This window comes from Aotus nancymaae, unplaced genomic scaffold (genome assembly GCF_030222135.1).
Source record: "Aotus nancymaae isolate 86718 unplaced genomic scaffold, 86718_ANA_hifiasm-v0.15.2.pri h1tg000018l, whole genome shotgun sequence".
NCBI lineage: Eukaryota > Metazoa > Chordata > Mammalia > Primates > Aotidae > Aotus > Aotus nancymaae.
The window spans coordinates 23,088,872-23,108,318 of record NW_026988430.1 but is presented as its reverse complement, the minus strand read 5'-3'; the positions used below and the strand labels follow the sequence as shown (position 1 = coordinate 23,108,318).

The window sequence follows — 19,447 nt, the reverse complement described above, 5'->3', positions numbered from 1 at the left end:
TAAAACTTTGGGATCAGCAGAAAAGAATGTTACCTCTGGTTCATGAGTGTGACCTTCTCCAGGACCTTCAGGAAGAAATCTTAAACAAAGAATGGGTGGTTGGAGTTCAGTCCTCTGTTCCTCCTTATCTGACGTCTATGTGCCAGCAGAGTTGGATGGGGGTCCGGGTTTCTGAAAAACAACTCAGGGACGTATATTAAGATGTTATCGGCCAGGCGCAGTGGCTCACGCTTGTAATCCCAGCACTTTGGGAGGCCAAGGTGGGCAGATCACTTGAGGTGAGGAGTTCGAGATCAGCCTGGCTAACATGGCAAAACCTCATCTCTACTAAAAATACAAAAATTAGCCTAGCATGGTGGCGTGCACCTGTATTACCAGGTACTTGGGTGGCTGAGGCAGGAGAATCACTTGAACCTGAGAGGCAGAGGTTATAGTGAGCTGAGATCATGCCACTGCACTCTGGCTGGGGTGACAGAGCAAGACAAGATGTTATCTTTAGTTTCTACAGGGAATAAAATATCTCCTGGCTCTAACTTCCTTCGTTATTATTTTAAACTACTATTACCCTTTTGTTCATCAAGTTGTTCATCTACTTCTACGGGCTAGCTAGGTGCCTCCTGGAATTTCCCTTGAAGGAACTCCAGATCTTTCTTTCTTTCTTTCTTTCTTTCTTTTCTTTCTTTCTTTCTTTTTTTTTTCTTTTGAGATGGAGTCTTGCTGTGTCCCCCAGGCTGGAGTGCAGTGGTGCAATCTTGGCTCACGGCAACCTCCGCCTCCTGGGTTCAAGCAATAATTCTCCTGCCTCAGCCTCCTAAATAGCTAGGATTACAGGAAGAAATTTAAAACAAAGAATGGAATGGATGGTTAGAGTTCATTTCTCTGTGTATAGTCCTCTATAAAAAAAAATACATTTTTCTTTATTTTCATGCTTGGGGAGGAGGGTGACCAGCAGGTCCCTAAGAAGGGTCCTTGCTCAGTCTCACCTGCAGCCTGTCTTGGCAGGTCCTGATGCCTGGTATTCGTACAAGAGGAGACTCCTGTCTACTGGTGAGGGCTGATGTAGGCTTCTGGCAGTGAAGACACAGGACTTTACTGTACACAGTCAAAGATCTTACTGGCCTTCTGTTTACTCCCTGGTTCCTTGGCTTGGGCCTGGAATATGGGTAGGTGGGCTTTAAACCCCCTTGCCTTCTTCCTCTGCCTTTTTTCTCTCAAGACCAGCCCTGTTTCTGGTGTTTGTCACAGTGTTTCCATTTGAAGACTTCCGTGGGTTAAAGATCCATCTAACCTCCAAAATCACTGCTGAGAAGGTCCAAATGCCTAGGTTAGCCTCGTTAGATCCTTAGTTCCTAACATCTTTGGGGCGAGACCTCTTTGATGAGTCTTTGCATACAATTCACTGGGTAGTGCTTCAAGAGTTTCTTAAGCACCTTGGTGGATTAAGACAGTATCTTCGGTATGATTCGGATCCAGGTGGCCTTGGAGTAGGGACACCTTGCCTCAGCTGGGAGCTGCTGGCATGCTCTGCAGACCCAGCAGTCCAGCTGTGACAGGGATTTCCATGGCCTTCCTTTTCTTGGAGTCTTCATACAATTCTAATTGGATAATTTAGAGCAAGATCAAAAGGCCTCTTTCGGCAATTTTAAGATACGCTTGGGTTTCTTGTCAAGAAAAGAGGGTAGAGGAGAGTTCTTTATACAAGAATTCTATATCACTGTTTAACCCAGAGAAAGAGATGGGCAGATTTCATATCTATGAGGGGAAGTGTAAGCAGTAGATGCTAAGAGTTATATTCTATGTATGCTTAATTCAGGACATACAATAAGAATTTTGTGAGTTCCATCACATGTACTGTGAGATGGGGGTAAAGCATGATGATTATGAAACGGGTCTTTGCCATCAAAGACCATGCCAGCCTGCATAAAGTAGAGGATGGACAAATTAACAACCCACAAACCCCCACCTGCCAGATGCCTAAAGTACATGGCACATATTTGGATTTTTTTAAAAAATGTGGTAGAGGGATGACTTTGTTGAATGACTTGACTTGCCCTATAGAGTCACTTTATGCTGACCAATGGAATTTTGAAGAATGCTCCCAAAGGCAATGGATTTTTGTTTTGTCTTAGTTAATGTTGAGCCATTATTCCTGGCTGCTGTTAGGTTCAGTTGTCTCTTCAGGCTACTCCCCATGGTTGATAATAAAACCATTATGGGAATAGGGCAGTCATCCAAAGCCTAGGGCTTGCTGAAAGCTCTGGCAGGGAAAATGGCAGCTTGGGATGAGGGAACCGCTAAGCTTTGAGGTTCTAACACTTATTTTTTCCTTCTGAATTGAATCGGGGATATATACATACACACATGCACACATACACGTATATTCATGCATTATATATCTATGTATGCATCCAATTCCTTTTTTTTTTTTTTTTTTTGAGACAGAGTCTCAATCTGTTGCCCAGGTTGGAGTAAGGTGGCTCGATCTCAACTCACTGCAACCTCCCACTCCTGGGTTCAAGCAAATTTTCCTGCCTCAGGCTCCCGAGTAGCTGTGATTACAGGCTTGTACCACCATACCCAGCTAATTTTTTAATTTTTTATTTTTAGTAAAGATGGGGTTTCACCATGTTGGCCAGGATGGTCTCGATCTCCTGACCTCTTGTTCCACCCACTTTGGCCTTCTGAAGTGCTGGGATTACAGGTATGAGCCTTTTTTTTTTTTTTAGTATTAACTTTATCTTTTTTGTATTCTCCATCTTCTCAGAATTGTGTTCTGTCACCAAAAGCAGTTTCACCAAAAGCAGTTTCACCAAAAGCAAAAACTGACAAATGGAATCTAATTAAAGAGCTTTTGCACAGCAAAATAAAGATCAATAGAGTAAACAGACAACCTACAGAATGGAAGAAAATTTTTGCAAACTATGCATTCTACAAAGGTCTAATACCCAGCATCTATAAGGAACTTAAACAAATTTACAAGAAAAAAAAACCCAAAACAGGCTGGGTGCCGTGGCTCATGCTTGTAATCTCAGCTCTTGGGGAGGCAGAGGCGGGAGAATAGCTTGAGCCCAGGAGTTCAAGACCTGTCTGGGCAATATAGTGAGACCCTGTTCTCCACAAAAAGGAAAAAAAAAAAAAAACTAAAAAGGCATCAAAGGACATGAACAGACACTTTTCAAAAGAAAACATACATGCAACCAATAAGCATATGAAAAAAAAGCTCAACATCACTGGTCATTAAAGAAATGCAAACCAAAACCACAATGAGATACCACCTCACACCAGTCAGAATGGTGATTATTAAAAAGTCAAAAAATAACAAATGCTGGCAAGGTTGCAAAGAAAAAGAAACACTTCTACCCTGTTGGTGGGAGTGTAAATTAGTTCAACCATGACGGAAAGCACTGTGGTGAATCCTCAAAGAGCTAAAAAGAGAACTACCATTCAATTCAGCAATCCTGTTATTGGATATATATACCCAAAGGAATACAAATCACTCTACCATAAAGACACATGCACTTGTATGTTCGTTGCAGCATTATTCACAATAGCAAAGACATGGAATCAATCTAAATGCGCATCAATGGTAGACTGGATAAAGAAAATGTGGTATATATCCATCATGGAATACTATGCAGCCATAAAAATGAATGAGATCATGTCCTTTGCAGGAACACTAATGGAGCTGAAGGCCATTATCCTTAGAAAACTAACAAAGGAGTCCAGACACAGTGGCTCACACCTGTAATCCCAGCACTTTGGGAGGCTGAGATGGGTGGATCATGAGATCAGGAGTTCAAGACCAGCCTGACCAACATGGTGAAACCCCATATCTAAAAAAAAAAAAAGAAAAGTAAAAAAGCTAACATAGGAACAGAAAACCAAATACTGCATGTTCTGAGTTAAAAGTGGGAGCTAAATGATGAGAACACATGAACACATGAACACATATGGGGGGACAACACACACCAGGGCCTACCGGAGGGTGGAGGGCGAGAGGAGGGAGAGAATCAGGAAAAATAACTAATGGGTACTAGGCTTAATATCTGGGTGACAAAATAATCTGTGCAACAAACCCCTATGACACAAGCTTATCCATATAAAACCGCACATATACCCTTGAATTTAAGGTTAAAAATTATTATTATAATTATTATTAATTATTTTGAGACAGAGTCTTCCCGTTGCCCAGGCTGGAGTGTAGTGGCGTGATCTCAGCTCACTGCAACCTCTGCCTCCTGGGTTCAAGTGATTCTCCTGCCTCAGCCTCCTGAGCAGTTCGGATTACAGGCACGTGCCACCACACCTGGCTAATTTTTGTATTTTTAGTAGAGACAGGGTTTAGCCATATCGGCCAAGCTGATCTCGAACTCCTAACCGCAGGTGATTCACCCTGGCCTGGTGAGGTTGAACTCCTAACCTCAACGCGCCCGGGCGAATTATGTTGTTTTTAAACTTAGCATTATATAATGTTTTTAATGATGTTATTTCATCCTTATGAATAGATTTTATTAAAAAACATTCTTCCCTAACTGTAAAAGTAAAGCATATTTATTATTTTTAAAATACAGATAATATGTGAAGAAAGTGAAAAATTATCTTTGATATTTTGAAGTGTGTCCTTCAAGATTTTTTCTATGCATACATAAATATATATGTACAAAAATGTAATCATACCATACATGGTTTTAATCCCTGTTTCCCATGTCAATAAATGGATATATAGCGGCATATTTAATGTTTTTATGAATATATAGCATTATTTATATATTCTATATATAAATAATATATATTTATATATTCCAAATTGTCACTATTCTAACTGTCTTCATCATCTTCTCTCCTTAGGACTAATTCCTACAAGTAGAATTGGTGAGTCACGGAGAATGCACATTTAAATACTTTAAAATACATTGTTTACCAATCTCACTCCCAGTAGAAATGTATGTAATGTTCCTTTCCCCTTGCTCAAGCCAATATAATTATCCTTCTTAATACTCACAAAATAATCCAGAATTAATGCTCAGCAAACAGACTTTCCAGTTTGGAGGCGGAGAAGTGGAAGGTTTATTCCTCCTCTGAAAAAAAAAAAAAGAGTTTGCTGAACATGCTAGAGTAGAGAACAAGTTAAAAAGTTTCGGGACTCAAAGGGCTCCTCCAAAGCCCCGGGCCTCCCGGCTACCCGCCTTGAAGCCGCTACGCCCCTGTCCTGGGCCCGGGGTGGCCGCTGGGTGGCAAGGGGAAGCCCGGGCCGACGGCGGCTCCAGCGCACTGCCGCGAAGGCAGGCGAAGAAGAGGGCCACACTGGGTGGGGACAACAGGGCCCGGGTCCCAGAGGGCACGAAGGAAGGTCAGGGAGAGGGAATTCAGAGTTAGAAGAGGTGGATCGAGTGAGAAACTGCGGCGGCAACGGTCTCTCATCGTCGGGACCCCGCCGTGCGCCGCCAGGGACGCGAGGGGGCGCTGCTGCCGCGCCAGGGGCAAGGGTCCGGGGCCCCCCGAGCGCCTCCCGGCGGACTCAGGCGGCATCCGGACTCCGCCCACCGCGTTTCCACCGTCGGCCTCGGGTCCCTGGAGGGTTCGCCGGAGGGAAGAGCCTGGGTGACGGGACTTTCGCCGACACCCCGCGCCCAGCCTGGTGGCTGCGCACACGAGGGCGTCGACGGGACCGTCCGCGTCTCAGCCCGTCCTCTGTGAGGCGGGGCCGCGGCGGTACCTGCCCCAGGGAAGGCCGCGCGGAGGGTCAGCGAGTCCCTAGGCGCTGGCGGGGATCTCTGTACACCCCCAAAACACACCCCATCCGGTACCCAGCACCCAGTACCGAGGGCCTATCAACAACTTCCCGGAGGCCGCAGGGGCAGTGCGGGCTCGCTGTGTCCTTCTCCCTCTCAGCGCTCCCGAGGCCTCTGTCCCGAATCAGAAGAGGATCTTACAGACCCTGTGCCTCCTCTCGCGGAGCCCCCCAACGGCATAACCCAGCAGGGAGGAATGGCACACGTGAAGGCAAATGCGTTCAAAAGCCTTACCAGGAGGTGTCAGAATCAGCAGCATCTGACCGTACTCTTGGGGGAAAGGACGCCAGCCCCTCCTGGCCAGCTGTGCGCTCTGCCAAAGCCCTGGCTCGACCCCGCACATCTTGCTCTGTTGCCTACTCCAGATCCCAGTTGGAGGGGCCGGCTGTGGCCACCCCTAAGAATGAGGTGATGGGAGCGGGTGGGGGGCTGGGCTCTGTGTTGATAGTTGCCATGGTTTTGCTCCGAGTTCTGGGGCCAACGTGCCCACTCCCTGAGACGCCCAGGTCACTGAAGCAGTAGGTCACAAACCAGAGGGGACGTGAGGAGTGCCACTCTGGAACCTACCGGCACACCTGCTGAGATGGAGGCCTCAGATGGGCAAGGGGGTGAAGGGGACAAGCCACTGGAGAAGGTGAAGTAGGGTGTGAGGGAGGGAGGGAAGGAAGGAAGGAGGGTCCCGGAGGGGCTGGCTTTGGAAAGCAGAGAACATGAAATTCAGGAGAGAAGAGAACAATGGTAGGGTACCTGAGACAGCAAGAGGCCTAAAGCACAAGAATGTTCATTCATTCAGACGTTTGTGCCTGAACTGCCTTCCTGGTGAGATGATGGGGAAGAGGTCGCATCTCATTGTTGGTTATGAAGACTTGAGAGTATGTATGCGTATGTACACGTGGCCTGTGTGTGTGGCTGTGTGGTGCGTGTGCTGTGTTTGGGGGAGTTGATCTGCCAGAGTCCTGTGTCTCTAGGACCTACCTGGAGGAGCCCGTGTCACGTCTCCTCTCCCTGCACTCTCTCCCTTTCCCCTGGCCTTTCCCTTCAGACTGGTCTGGACATGGATCTCCCTTGTTCTCCCCGAACACAGACCAGAATTCATACTTTTCTGAGCAGCTTTTGAAAGGTGAGGTGCAAATCCAGTTCTGACTCCTAGTGTTATTTCACCAGTCACTTTGTCCACTGCTTTTCAGCTTGCTTCCTCGCTCTCTCTCTCTCTCTCTCTCTCTCTCTCTCTCTCTTTCCAGGGTCTTGCTCTGTCACCCAGGCGGGAGTGCAGTGGCTCAATCGTGGCTCACCACAACCTCCGCCTCCTGGGTTCCAGCAATTCTCCTGCCCCAGACTCCCAAGTAGATATGATTACAGGTGCGCGCCACCACACTTAGCGGATTTTTTTGTATTTTTGGTAGAAATTGGGTTTTGCCATGTTGGCCATGCTGGTCTTGAACTTCTGGGCCCAAGTAATCCACCCACCTCAGCCTCCCAAAGTGCTGGGATTACAGGCGTGAGCCACCATGCCTGGCCTAATTTTCAGCTTTGTTTGCCCTACTTTTTCAGTCAAAGGTTCTTTCTCGTCATCACCAGTGTCCACTGTTTTTGAATGCTCATTAGAGGCACGGTTTATTAGTCCATTTTGCATTCCTATAGAGGAATACCTGAGACTAGGCAATTTATAAAGAACAAAGGTTTATTTGGCTCACAGTTCTGCAGGCAATACAGAAAGCATGGTGCCAGCATCTGCTTCTGGTGAAGGCCTCAGGAAGCTTACAAGCATGGCAGGAGATGAAGGGGGAGCAGGCTTGTCACTTGGTGAGAGAGCAAACAAGAGAGAGAGGAGGACGTGGCAGGCCTTGTTACCACTCAGCTCTCACATTAACTGACAGAGTGAGAACTTGCCTAGTTAGGGCAGGGAGGGAACCAAGCCCATTCATGAAGGATCCACCCCCATAACCCAAACACCTCCCACCAGACCCCACCTCCAACACCGGGGATCACATTTCAATATGAGATTTGGAGGGGACACACATCAGGCTGGGCCCATTTCTTTGCATCCTTAGCCTTTAGCATCGTGTCACGTGATACGTGTGACATGATGGTAAGTCATGTGACATGACAGTAAAGGCTAGGGATGCAAAGAAATGAGCCCAACCTGATGCAGTCAGCAAACGTTTGAGTGAGTGAGTGAGGAAATCAATCCCTGCTCGTTCCCCCAAGGAGTCACTTAAAACTTTTGATGCCCCATTGTCCTCATCTGTAACCAGGGTTAATGATATTGAAACTTTATAAAATTAATCAGAAAAAAAGAGGGGAAAAATGAAAATAGACTGAGCTTGCAGCCCATTCAGCATGAGTCATGAGGTCAGCCTGTGCTCTGACCCACTTCCTTAGAGTTCTTTGGTGCCTGTTTCCTTAGAATTCCATAGACCTGGCAGGGACGTTAGCTCACGCCTGTAATCCCAGCACTTTGGGAGGCTGAGGCGGGTGGATCATTTGAGGTCAGGAGTTTGAGACCAGCCTGGCCAACACGGTGAAACCCTGTCTCTACTAAAAATACAAAAATTAGCCAGATGTGGTGGTGCACGCCTGTAATCCCAGCTACTCGGGAGGCTAAGACAGGAGAACAACTTGAACCCAGGAGGTGGAGTTTGCAGTGAGCCAAGATCCCACCACTATACTCCAGCCTGAGTGATAGAGTGAAACTCTGTCTCACAAAGAAAAAAGAAAGAAAGAATTCCACAGACCCTGTTACAAGATGATATTCCCTTAACTGCTCTGTAGGTAACAGCTCAAACATTATAAAGCATTAAGTTTTCTCTTTAAAATACTATTTCACTTCCTACACACCAGTAAAACTACAGATGCCAGATGGTCTAAAGAACCCTCCAAAAACCTAATTCACCAAAGAATACAGTTTCCACATCCTCATAATTTCATCCCCCTGACGTGGACCAATCAATGACCCCAGTTTTTTCAATCCCTCCCTCTCCATGATCTCCTTAAAAACCCCAGTTCAGAACTCCTTCAGGAGGCGTCTCTTTCCATCTCCTCACTGAGCACCCAACGATCAATAAAGTCTCTCTCACAGTGATGTGATCTTGGCTCACTACAACCTTCACCTCCTGGGCACAAGCAATCCTCCCACCTCAGCCTCCTGGGTAGCTGGGACCATAGTTGCAGGCCACCATGCCCGGCTAATTTTTATATGTTTTGTAGAGACAAGGTCTCACTATATTGCCCAGGCTGGTCTGCTACAACTTTTGTTTTCTTCGTATATTGGACTGTGACTGTCCAGCAGGCATATAAACCTGTTGGTCATATAACATCTAACCTGACAGAATTTGTGGGAGAATAAAGTGGGTTAATGTTTACCTGGTGCTTTGCAAAGTTACCTAGTAGAATATGCTAGGATTATTATAAAAGAAAGAGGTAGAATATTCTAGGTTTGCCAAGCAGAGATTTTCAAAGATGAGCTTCTTTGCCCAAGGCTCACTCACATCAGTGCTGGGTCCAGAAGGTCAGAGGGCGATGGAGAAGGGCTTTGGCTGCCATTTGGGCCAGTCCTTGCCCAGCACTGCTCCCAGGAGTAACGGTCCAAGCCCCTGGCTGAGTGCCCCCTGCTTCCTCCCAGGTGACAAATGCGCCCTGCCTGGAGACGAGCTCCAGCGCCAGCCCTGCCAGAGACTCACTCCTGCGCCAGGCCAAGGGCCTGGATCAGGACACCTTCAAAATTGTGAGTAAAGGGTCTGCCTGGAACCCTGTCCCCTTTTCCCCATTGGCCAGGAAGGCTGAGTCAGGAAATGGCAGGCCTCAGACCCACAGCGCATTGCCCCACTTTCTTACTCTTGGGAAGGACATGGGGCGAGAGGTGCACTGGAGCCACCTCCCAAAACACGCAGCACCTCGCCACTGAAGGCTGTGGCCAGGCGGGTCTGCTGGATACCTGGGACGGCCCATCTGCCTCTTCTCTTCTCCCATGGCCCCTCACCTCACCTGTTGCCTCCTCAGTGTAAAGAATACCTAAGACCACAGAAGAAGTTCCTGCGAAAGTTGCACCTGCCCGGGGACCTTCCCCAGAAGAAGAAGCTGAAGTACATGAAGCAGAGCCTTGTGGTCCTAGGGGACCGCATCAACAACTTTCTGCAGCGTTACTGCCAAGCCTGGGAAATCAAATACTGGAGAAAGTAGGGCAGCCTCTTTGCTCCCCATACTACTCCTGGGACACCCCCGCTCCATTCGAGGGGACACCTTAGTCGATTCCCCAGTCCTTCATCTTTATGTGGAGGAGTCAGGAGCTTGGAGGGGTGGAGAGAGCTCCTAGTCACTCAGGGCAGCCCTGATGGCACCTTGGCTCTGATTGAGTAACTGGCTGCAGGCGCTGAACACCAGGACAGGATATATTCAAGTTCGGGCAGATCTCCACCCGTCCATCCCCCCAACCCCAAACCCCGAAGGGGCATGTGGCCCATATTCTCCTGGGTGGGTCCTGGCCCGGAGACAGACGCTGGAGGGAGAAAGCACTCACCTCCCCAGCCTGGGGCCTCTCTCTTGCAGGATGTTCTGGCGGTTTGTCGCCCTCTTCTCGGAGCTGGAAGCAAAGCAGCTTTGCCGACTTTACAAGTACACCAAAAATAACCAGCCGGCCAAGTTCCTGGTGAGGCACGGGACAGTTCTGCCTAGACACAGCTGAGGATTCGTTGGTGTGTCCTTAGACTTTGGGGAAGGCCTGGGACTGACACACCCAGAGCCCCTCTGCTCCTTCCCAGGGCACACTGCCAGGGCAAGACTCTGCTGCTCAACCTTTACCCCTGCCCTGGGCGGAGTGGGCTGAAGAGGCTGAGGCTCAGCATCAAGCTCTCCATATGTATTTGATCCATGGCAGGCAAGCCCCCAAACCGGGGCTTAGCCCGGGAAAGTTCTTGGTTTTGCCCAGGAAAGAATTCAAGGGTGAGCCAGGGGTATTAAACAGCAACTTGTAGGGCAGCGGCCATGTAGAGTAGCAGCAGAGGTACTGCTCCTTGCGGAGCGCGGCTGCCCTACAGGCAGTGTGCCCAGAGTAGCAGCTCAGGGGCAGTTCTCTGCTCAGACTTATCCCCACTTTTAATTACATGCAAATTATGGGGTGGTTATTCAGAATTTATCAGAAAAAGGGTGGTACTTCTGGGTTGTTGCCGTGGAAAGGGGTCACAACTTCCAAGTGTTACTATGGCAGTGCTAAACTGACCTGGCACTGGTAGGCACGTCTTAGAGAGAGAGGTGCTGTCACCTCTTCCCTGCTTCAGCTAGTCTTTTTTTTCCCCCCAGCCTAGACTTTTTTTTTTTTAATAGCAGTTTAAAGTTTACAGAAAAACTAAGTGGAAAGAGGCCGGGTGCAATGGCTTACGCCTGTAATCCCAGCAGTTTGGGAGGCCGAGGCAGGCAGATCGCAAGGTCAAGATATTGAGATCATCCTGGCCAACATGGTGAAACCCCCGTCTCTACTAAAAATACAAAAATTAGCTGGGTGTGGTGGCGCATGCCTGTAGTCCCAGCTACTCAGGAGGCTGAGGCAGGAGAATCGCTTGAACCCGGGAGTCAGAGGTTGCGGTGAGCTGAGATCGCACCACTGCACTCCAGCCTGGGCAACAGAGCAAGACTCTATCTCAAAAAAAAAAACAAAAAACAAAAAGGAGTATAGAGTTCCCATCTACTCTTCCCCTCTCCCCATTTCCCTAATCATTAGCATCTTGCATTAGAGTGGTACCTTTGTTATAACTGATGACCTAATATTGATACATTAGTATTAGCTAAAGTCCACAGCTCACAGTAGGGCACATGCTTCATGTTGTGTAGGCTATATATAGGTTTTGCCAAATGTATGATGACTTGTATCTACCATTACAGTATAATATGGAAGGGTTCCGTATACATGTCCTCATACACTGTATCATACGATCCTAAAACCCCCTATGCTCCAGCTATTTGTCCCTGCCCTCCTGCCCCCACCCTCCTGGCAACCACTGATCTTAGGTTCACTGTCTCTGTAGTTTTGCTTTCTCAGAATGTCATATAGTTGGGGTCATACAATATGTAGCCTTTTCAGATTTGTATCAATGAACTTTTCATACTAAGTTTCCTTGGAATCCATTGGTTTCAGGAGGTCCCTGAGGTCAAAATATTGCAGGGACTTCTGGGGGTTTACAAAGCACATTTTGAGAACCACTGGTCCAGGATAATAATCATAGATAAAACAGTTATAAAGGCATTGTATGTGCCAGGCACTTTGTGTTCCTTCAAGTAATATTCAAAAGTAACCATAAGTGGTAATTAGGATTATTGTCTGCAGCAAATAAGGTAATTTGTCGCAGTCCTTATACCAAGTAGGAAGGAAGAGGCCGGGTTCAGCCTCCAACAGCTGGGATGAGAGCTGTGCTCTAACCACTCCTTCCGGTCACACTCAGGCAGGGCGGCTGGAACCAGGCCCCCACCTCTGCATCTATTTCTTCCTCTGAGCACGTAATGACTGGATCATTTCAGTGATCTCTTTTCTGATTGCAAGGAGCTGCCACTCCACTGATTTCTAGATTCCTGAATTTCACTGCCCTGAATTTTTTTTTTCCAAGACGGTTTTGCTCTTGTCGCCCAGGCTGGAGTGCAGTAGCGTGATCTCAGCTCACTGCAACCTCCACTTCCCAGGTTCAAGCGATTCTCCTGCCTCAGCCTTCTGAGTAGCTGGGATGACAGGCAAGCACCACCACACCGGGCTAATTTTCGTGTTTTTAGTACAGACAGGATTTCACCATGTTGGCTGGGCTGGTCTCAAACTCCTGACCTCAAGTGATCTGCCCACCTTGGCCTCCCAAAGGACTACAGGCATGAGCCACCGTGCCCGGCTGAAAAATTTATATTATATATATCTACATATCTGTATATATATACAGATAGTCTTTGAATTTTAACTTCAAAACTGAGGCTCTCAATTTTATGAAAATTTTATTATTTTTTTAAACAGACTCAAAGCTTACAAAAGCTCCCAATTTAATTTTTGCTAAGTTAGGTCTTTAAAACAAACGTTTCGCTGCAAACAAACCGGTAAGACACTGCAATTCCAAAAAGAGATGGAAGATCTGATCTCAAAATAAAGGACATCCCAAAAAGACACCATTGGCAGCTGGCCTCTATGTCCTCAAGGTCCTTTCTCTCCCACATCTGTGATTCCTACATCCTTTTGGTTAGGGAAGTGTGAGGGGCAGCCAGATCTCAGCATTTCTCCACAAAGGCAGGGCCGGGACTCTAAAGCTCAGGTCCCCCTCTCCTAACACTCTCCTTAACACTGAGGCTCCATGGCAGGTGGCATTGTACCCCTCGGATGCACCAGAGAGATCCTTGCTGGCCGACCAGAAAGACAGTCTGCCCAAGCTCCGTGATGCCAGGGGGCTGCGTGGCAACATCAGCAGCGTGAAGGAGCGGCCGTCCAAGATGCGGGTCCCAGCTCGAGGGAGCTCCCTGCCTGGGAAGCACACATCTCAGGACCATGTCGAGAGAGGTAATGCCCATTTGCTGCTGGGGTGATGCCTGGGCCCACGGATTTGTGAGTGGTGTCTGGGTGTTTCCCAAGAGTAAACTGAAGCAGCCAGGAGCCTCTGTCTGGAGCCTGACGAGTTCCTCTTCCCTCCTTTCCATCTTCTCTTCACCCTGCCTTTTCCTTCCTATCCATCTTTTCTTCTCCTTCTCCACTTTCTCTTTTCTTTTTAGTTCTCCTCTTCACCAGGTGTGCTCATTATAGAAAGGTTTTTATTTTATTTTATTTATTTACTTGAGATGAAGTCTCGCTCTGTCGCCAGGGCTGGAGTGCAGTGGTGAAATCTCGGCTCACTGCCACCTTTGACTCCCCGGTTCAAGCGATTCTCCTGCCTCAGCCTCCTGAGTAGCTGGGATTACAGGTGCCTGCCACCTCACCCGACTAATTTTTATGTTTTTAGTAGAGACTGGGTTTCACTCTGTTGCCCAGGCTGGTGTTAACTCCTGAGCTCAGGCAATCCACCCACCTCGGCCTCCCAAACTGCTGGGATTACCAGGTGTGAGGCACTGCACCTGGCCTTTATTTTATTATTATTTTTTAGGTTTGGCTTGTTTGTTTGTTTGTGATGAAGTCTCACTCTGTCACCCAGGCTGGAGTGCAGTAGCTCGATCTTGGCTCACTGCAACCTCCGCTTTCCGGGTTCAAGTGAGTACCGGGTACTGCCTCAGCCTCCCAAGCAGCTGGTGTTACAGGTGTGCACCACCATGCCCAGCTTTTGTATTTTCAGTAGGGGGGGAGGGTCTTGCCATGTTGGCCAGGCTGGTCCCGAACTCCTGACCTCAAGTGATCTGCCCACCTCGGCCTCCCGAAGTGCTGGGATTACAGATGTGAGCCACTGAGCCCAGCCAGTCCTGTTTAAATTGAGGATGTAAACATACAAGAGAATGAAGACCAATCCACAACTCAGATGCTCTAGGCCAAGCAGTTCATGACTCAGATGAGGAACGTGAGCTCTGGGCTTCTGGAATGGTTTCTCTCTGTACCAGGGGCTTGTATCTGTTAATTTCACTCAACCCCTTTATCATCCTGATGAGATAGGTGGTATTATCTCCCTTTTACAAACAACTGTCTGAGGCCACAGGGCAGAGGATGTATCAATCAAGACAGGCTGCCTGGAGGGGGTAGATTTGGGACAGACTTTAAAGAAAAGGATAAGGATGCGGATGAAGGAAAGGAGGGAAGTGGAAAGAAAGTGCAGAGGTGAAGGGCAGCGAGTAGACGGCCTGGGTTTGGTGGTGAATGGAAGAGCAGGTTGGAGAGATGCAAGGAGGGAAGTAACAGGAGAAAGCCTTGGACGATGAGTTTTCATGCATTTATTAAAATTAATAACGTTTTAGGCCGGGCGCGGTGGCTCAAGCCTGTAATCCCAGCACTTTGGGAGGCCGAGGCGGGTGGATCACGAGGTCAAGAGATCGAGACCATCCTGGTCAACATTGTGAAACCCCGTCTCTACTAATACAAAAAAATTAGCTGGGCATGGTGGCGCGTGCCTGTAATCCCAGCTACTCAGGAAGCTGAGGCAGGAGAATTGCCTGAACCCAGGAGGCGGAGGTTGCGGTGAGCCGAGATCGCGCCATTGCACTCCAGCCTGGGTAACGAGAGCGAAACTCCGTCTCAAAAAAAAAAAAAAAAAAAAAAAAAAAAAAAAAAAATTAATAACGTTTTTATTAGTATAAATATAAACAGAAAATTTGATTATACAGATAAGCAAAAATAAGGAAATATAAACATCACATTGTCATCATCACTATTAACTTACCAAATCTTTTAAAAATATATATATATATATATATATATATATATATTGTTTTTTTTTTGGGACGGAGTCTCGCTGTGTCTCCAGGCTGGAGTGCAGTAGTGTGATCTGGGCTCACTGCAACCTCCACCTCCCAGGTTCAAGCGATTCTTTTGCCTCAGCCTCCCCAGTAGCTAGGAATACAGGCTCGCACCACCACACCCAGGTAATTTTTGTATTTTTAGTAGAGACAGAGTGAACCATGTTGGCCAGGATAGCCTCGCTCTCTTGACCTCGTGATCCACCTGCCTCAGCCTCCCAAAGTGCTGGGATTACAGGCATGTGCCATTGCACCCAGTCATAAATATATATATTTTATTTTCTATTGAGATGGAGTTTTGCTCTTGTTGCCCTGGCTGGAGTGTAAGGGCATGATCTTGGCTCACGGAACCTCCGCCTCCCAGGTTCAAGCACTTTTCCTGCCTCAGCCTCTCAAGTAGCTCGGATTACAGGCACCTGCCACCATGCCTGGCTAATTTTGTACTTCTAGTAGAGACGGGTTTCACATGTTGGTCAGGCTGGTCTCAAACGCCTGACCTCAAGTGAGCCACCTGTCTTGGTCTCCCAAAGTGCTGGGATTACAGGCGTGAGCCACCACGCCTGGCCTAAATATATATATTTTAAATAAAATGAGATCATGCTGTACATGTGATTTTCATTTGGAGTTGCTTTTTTTTTCTTTGAGATGGAGTTTCACTCTTGTTGCCAGGTTGGAGTGCAATGGCGCAATCTCGGGCTCACTGCAACCTCTGCCTCCTGGGTTCAAGTGATTCATTCTCCTGTCTCAGTCTCCTGAGTAGCTAGGATTGGGGCACATGCCACCATGCCTGGCTAAGTTTTGTATTTTTAGTAGAGACGGGGTTTCATCATATTGGTCAGGCTGGTCTCGAACTCCTGACCTCAGGTAATCCATCTGCCTCGGCCTCCCAGAGTGCTGGGGTTACAGACATGAGCCACAGTGCCCGGCCTGGAGTTGCTTTTTTAAAGTTAATGGTATCAACCTTTCTTTTTTCTTTTTCTTTTTTTTGAGACGGGTTTTTCAGTCCTGGCACCTAGGCTGGAGTGCCGTGGCTTGATCTCAGCTCACTGCAACCTCCACCGGCTGGTTCAAGCGATTCTCTTGCCTCAGGCTCCCAAGTAGCTGAGACTACAGATGCACACCACCATGCCTGGGTAATTTTTGTATTTTTTGTAGAGACGGAGTTTTGCCACGTTGCCCAGCCTGCTCTCAGATACCTAGGCTCAAGAGATCCACCTGCCTCCACCTCTCAAAGTGCAGGGATTACAGGCATGAGCCACCATGCCTGGTCCCAAATCACATTTCCACATCGACATTTTCATTTCACGTTATAGCCGGACTAAATACTTTGTATTCAAATTTTCCCAACAGCCAAAGGTAACTTTTGCACTGGCTTCTCAAACCATGCATTTCACCTGGTCAAGTCTCTTAAATCTTTAAACCTAAGAAAGTTCTTTTTTTTTTTTTTTTTTTACATCCCTGACCTGCTGAAAAGATGAGGCTATTATCCAGCAGAATGTTCTCCTTCCTGATTTATTCCCTGTTGCTTCCTTTTGACATCTTTTAGCTTGTTCCTCTATAAACAGGACTTGAAAGTCTTCATGGGTTCATGTTTTTGGCTAGGCTACATAAGAAATGAGGTTATGTTCTTCCCATTATTACCTGACAAAGCACAAAAGATCTCATGGACCCACAGGAATGGGCTAAGATGAGTCACCAAGTCTGTCCTTGTAATGAAAATAACCTACGTGGTGTTTCTTTGGCACTATGTTCGTAAAGTCAGTTATTTAATTATTCATTTTTATTTATTTTTTTGAGACAGAGTCTCACTCTGTGGCCCAGGCTGGAGTGCAGTGGTATGATCTCAGCTCACTGCACCCAGCCTCCCAAGTAGTTGAGATTACAGGCGTGTGCCACCACATCTGGCTAATTTTTGTATTTTTAGTAGAGATGGGGTTTCACCATGTTGGCCAGGTGGGTCTCGAACTCCTGACCTCAAGTGATCCACCTACCTCAGCTTCCCAAAGTGCTGGAATTACAGGCATGAGCGACCATGCGTGGCCATAAAGTTAATTTTTAATTAAAACTTGGCAGTGGGGTTTGTAAACAGTACTGTGAATTGGGTCATGAGGCCTGAGAAAGGAGTAAGGAAGAATCAGAGACTGGAGCCAGAGGTCAAGGAAACTTGGGTCTTACCCTGACTCTTCCCCTAACTTGCTGTAAGACTCTGGGCAGGTCATTGTTTTACCCTATACCTAAACTAGGGAAAATGCCATCTCTCTACAGGGTTTCTGTGAGAAAAGACTAAGTGATATATAGGTTGGAAGTAAGATAAGATTTTGCTATTCTTCCTCTCTGCCCCTACCACACCCCGCCATGTATTACAGACTGAAATACTTACTATTTGTGATGTCACTGGGACTGTCTCTGACCTTCCCTTTTTCAGATTCTTTAAGGAAACTTTCTCAAACATCAAAACTCAAGAGAAGGAGGACAAAGGAAGTCCTAGAAACTCCAGAGACTGACCCTAAGAAGATCTGCCGGGACAAAAGGCCAGCTCACCCTGGCTCTCGGAGCATGGGGAATGGGGACCAAAAAGGGAAAAAAAGAAAATTATCCTTATCAAAAGGATGCTCGGGTCTTAATTAGAAATCAATGAGGTGGGAAATAAACATTCTTATGACAGTTCTACTTTACTTGACTAACAGTCATTATTCATACATTTTTAATTTGTTTAAAAAATACTCGCCAGTCACCTTCTAAGTGGCAGGTGGCCCACATATGCATGGATGAATAAGATATGGTCACTTGTGTCAAGGACCATCACAGTCGAGTGGAGCAGACAGACACAGAAAAGACATGACGGCAGGGTAAATACAGGTGACTGGGGCAGACCTCAGAGGAGGTAACAAAGCAGCTGGGTGTTTGCCAGGGGAGCGCACAGGTGGGGAGGGAGGGAGCCTGGTGTCAGAGAATGGCAAGCCTGGCAGCCTACCTGCATCGTCTGGGCTTCATTCTGTCGGTAGCTTGGGATGGGCAGTAGCAAGGGAGGTATCAAGCAGTGGAATAAATGGGTTGATGAGGGCACTGGGGAGATGCTCTGGTGACTGTGAGCAAGTGCATGGAAGACAGCGAGGCTAGAGGCAGGAAACCAAAGAGAAACAACACCAACGGTCTTAGCTAACGTGGTGGCTCGAGCCAGCAGTCACGAAGCCGCAGCCTGTGCACTAAAGTAAGGCCACCGATGTGTTTTGTTTGTCCCTGGTCATGTTCTACTTGTTTAAACACTTGAAGGCCAGCCATGGTGGCTGATGCCTGTAATCTCAGCACTTTGGGAGGCTGAGGTGGGAGGATCCTTTGAGCGCAGGAGTTTCAGACTAGCCAGGGCGACATGGCAAAACCCCATCTCTACAAAAAAATTAGCTGGTCATAGTGGCACGCATCTGTAGTTCCAGATACTCAGGAGGCTGAGGTGGGAGAATCGCTTGAACCCATGTGTTAGTTTTTTCTCACGCCGCTAATAAACACATACCCAAGACTGGGTAATTTATAAAGGAAAGAGGTTTAATTGACTCACAGTTCCACGTGGCTGGGGAGGCCTCATAATCTTGGCAGAAGGTAAATGAGGAGCAAAGTCACATCTTACATGGCAACAAGCAAGACGACGTGTGGAGGGGAACTCCCCTTTATAAAACCATCAGCTCTCATGAGACTTATTCACTACCATGAAAACAGCACAGAAAACAACCTACCCCTATGATTCAGTTACCGCCCACCGGGTCCCTCCTACCGCATGTGGGGATGATTACAATTAGAGGTGAGATCTGGGTGGGTGCACAGAGCCAAACGGTATGATTCGGCCCCAGCTACCCTCCCTAACCTCACGTCCTCACATTTCAAAACCAATCCTGCCTTCACAACAGTTCCCCAAAGGCTTAACTCATTTCAGCATTAACCCAAAAGTCCAAGTCCAAAGGCTCATCTGAGACAAGGCAAGTCCCTTTCACCTATGAACCTGTAAAATCAAAAGGAACAAGTTAGTTACTTCCTAGATACAATGGGGTGCAGGCATTGAGTAAATAAACCCATTCCAAATGGGAGAAATTGGGCAAAATTTCCCGTATTTGGCGTCCCTCCCACAACATGTGGGAAGAGGCTACATGCCCCATGCAAGTCTGAAATCCATAGGGCAGTCAAATATTAAAGTTCCACAACGATCTCCTTTGACTCTATGTCTCACATCCAGGTTCTGCCGATGGAACAGGTAGGTTCCCATGGTCTTGAGCAGC

At 47.3% G+C, this 19,447-nt stretch overlaps 1 protein-coding gene across 1 annotated transcript; it reads left to right on the top strand.

The window, feature by feature from the left end:
• Positions 1-6,276: 6,276 nt before the first annotated feature.
• Positions 6,277-17,854, top strand: CHCT1 (CHD1 helical C-terminal domain containing 1). Its single transcript, XM_012445403.2, has 6 exons — positions 6,277-6,426; positions 9,415-9,516; positions 9,792-9,967; positions 10,338-10,437; positions 13,113-13,308; positions 17,605-17,854. Exons 1-6 carry the CDS (start codon positions 6,376-6,378, stop codon positions 17,805-17,807), a joined length of 828 nt encoding a protein of 275 aa, XP_012300826.2. The 5' UTR covers positions 6,277-6,375; the 3' UTR covers positions 17,808-17,854.
• Positions 17,855-19,447: the final 1,593 nt, after the last annotated feature.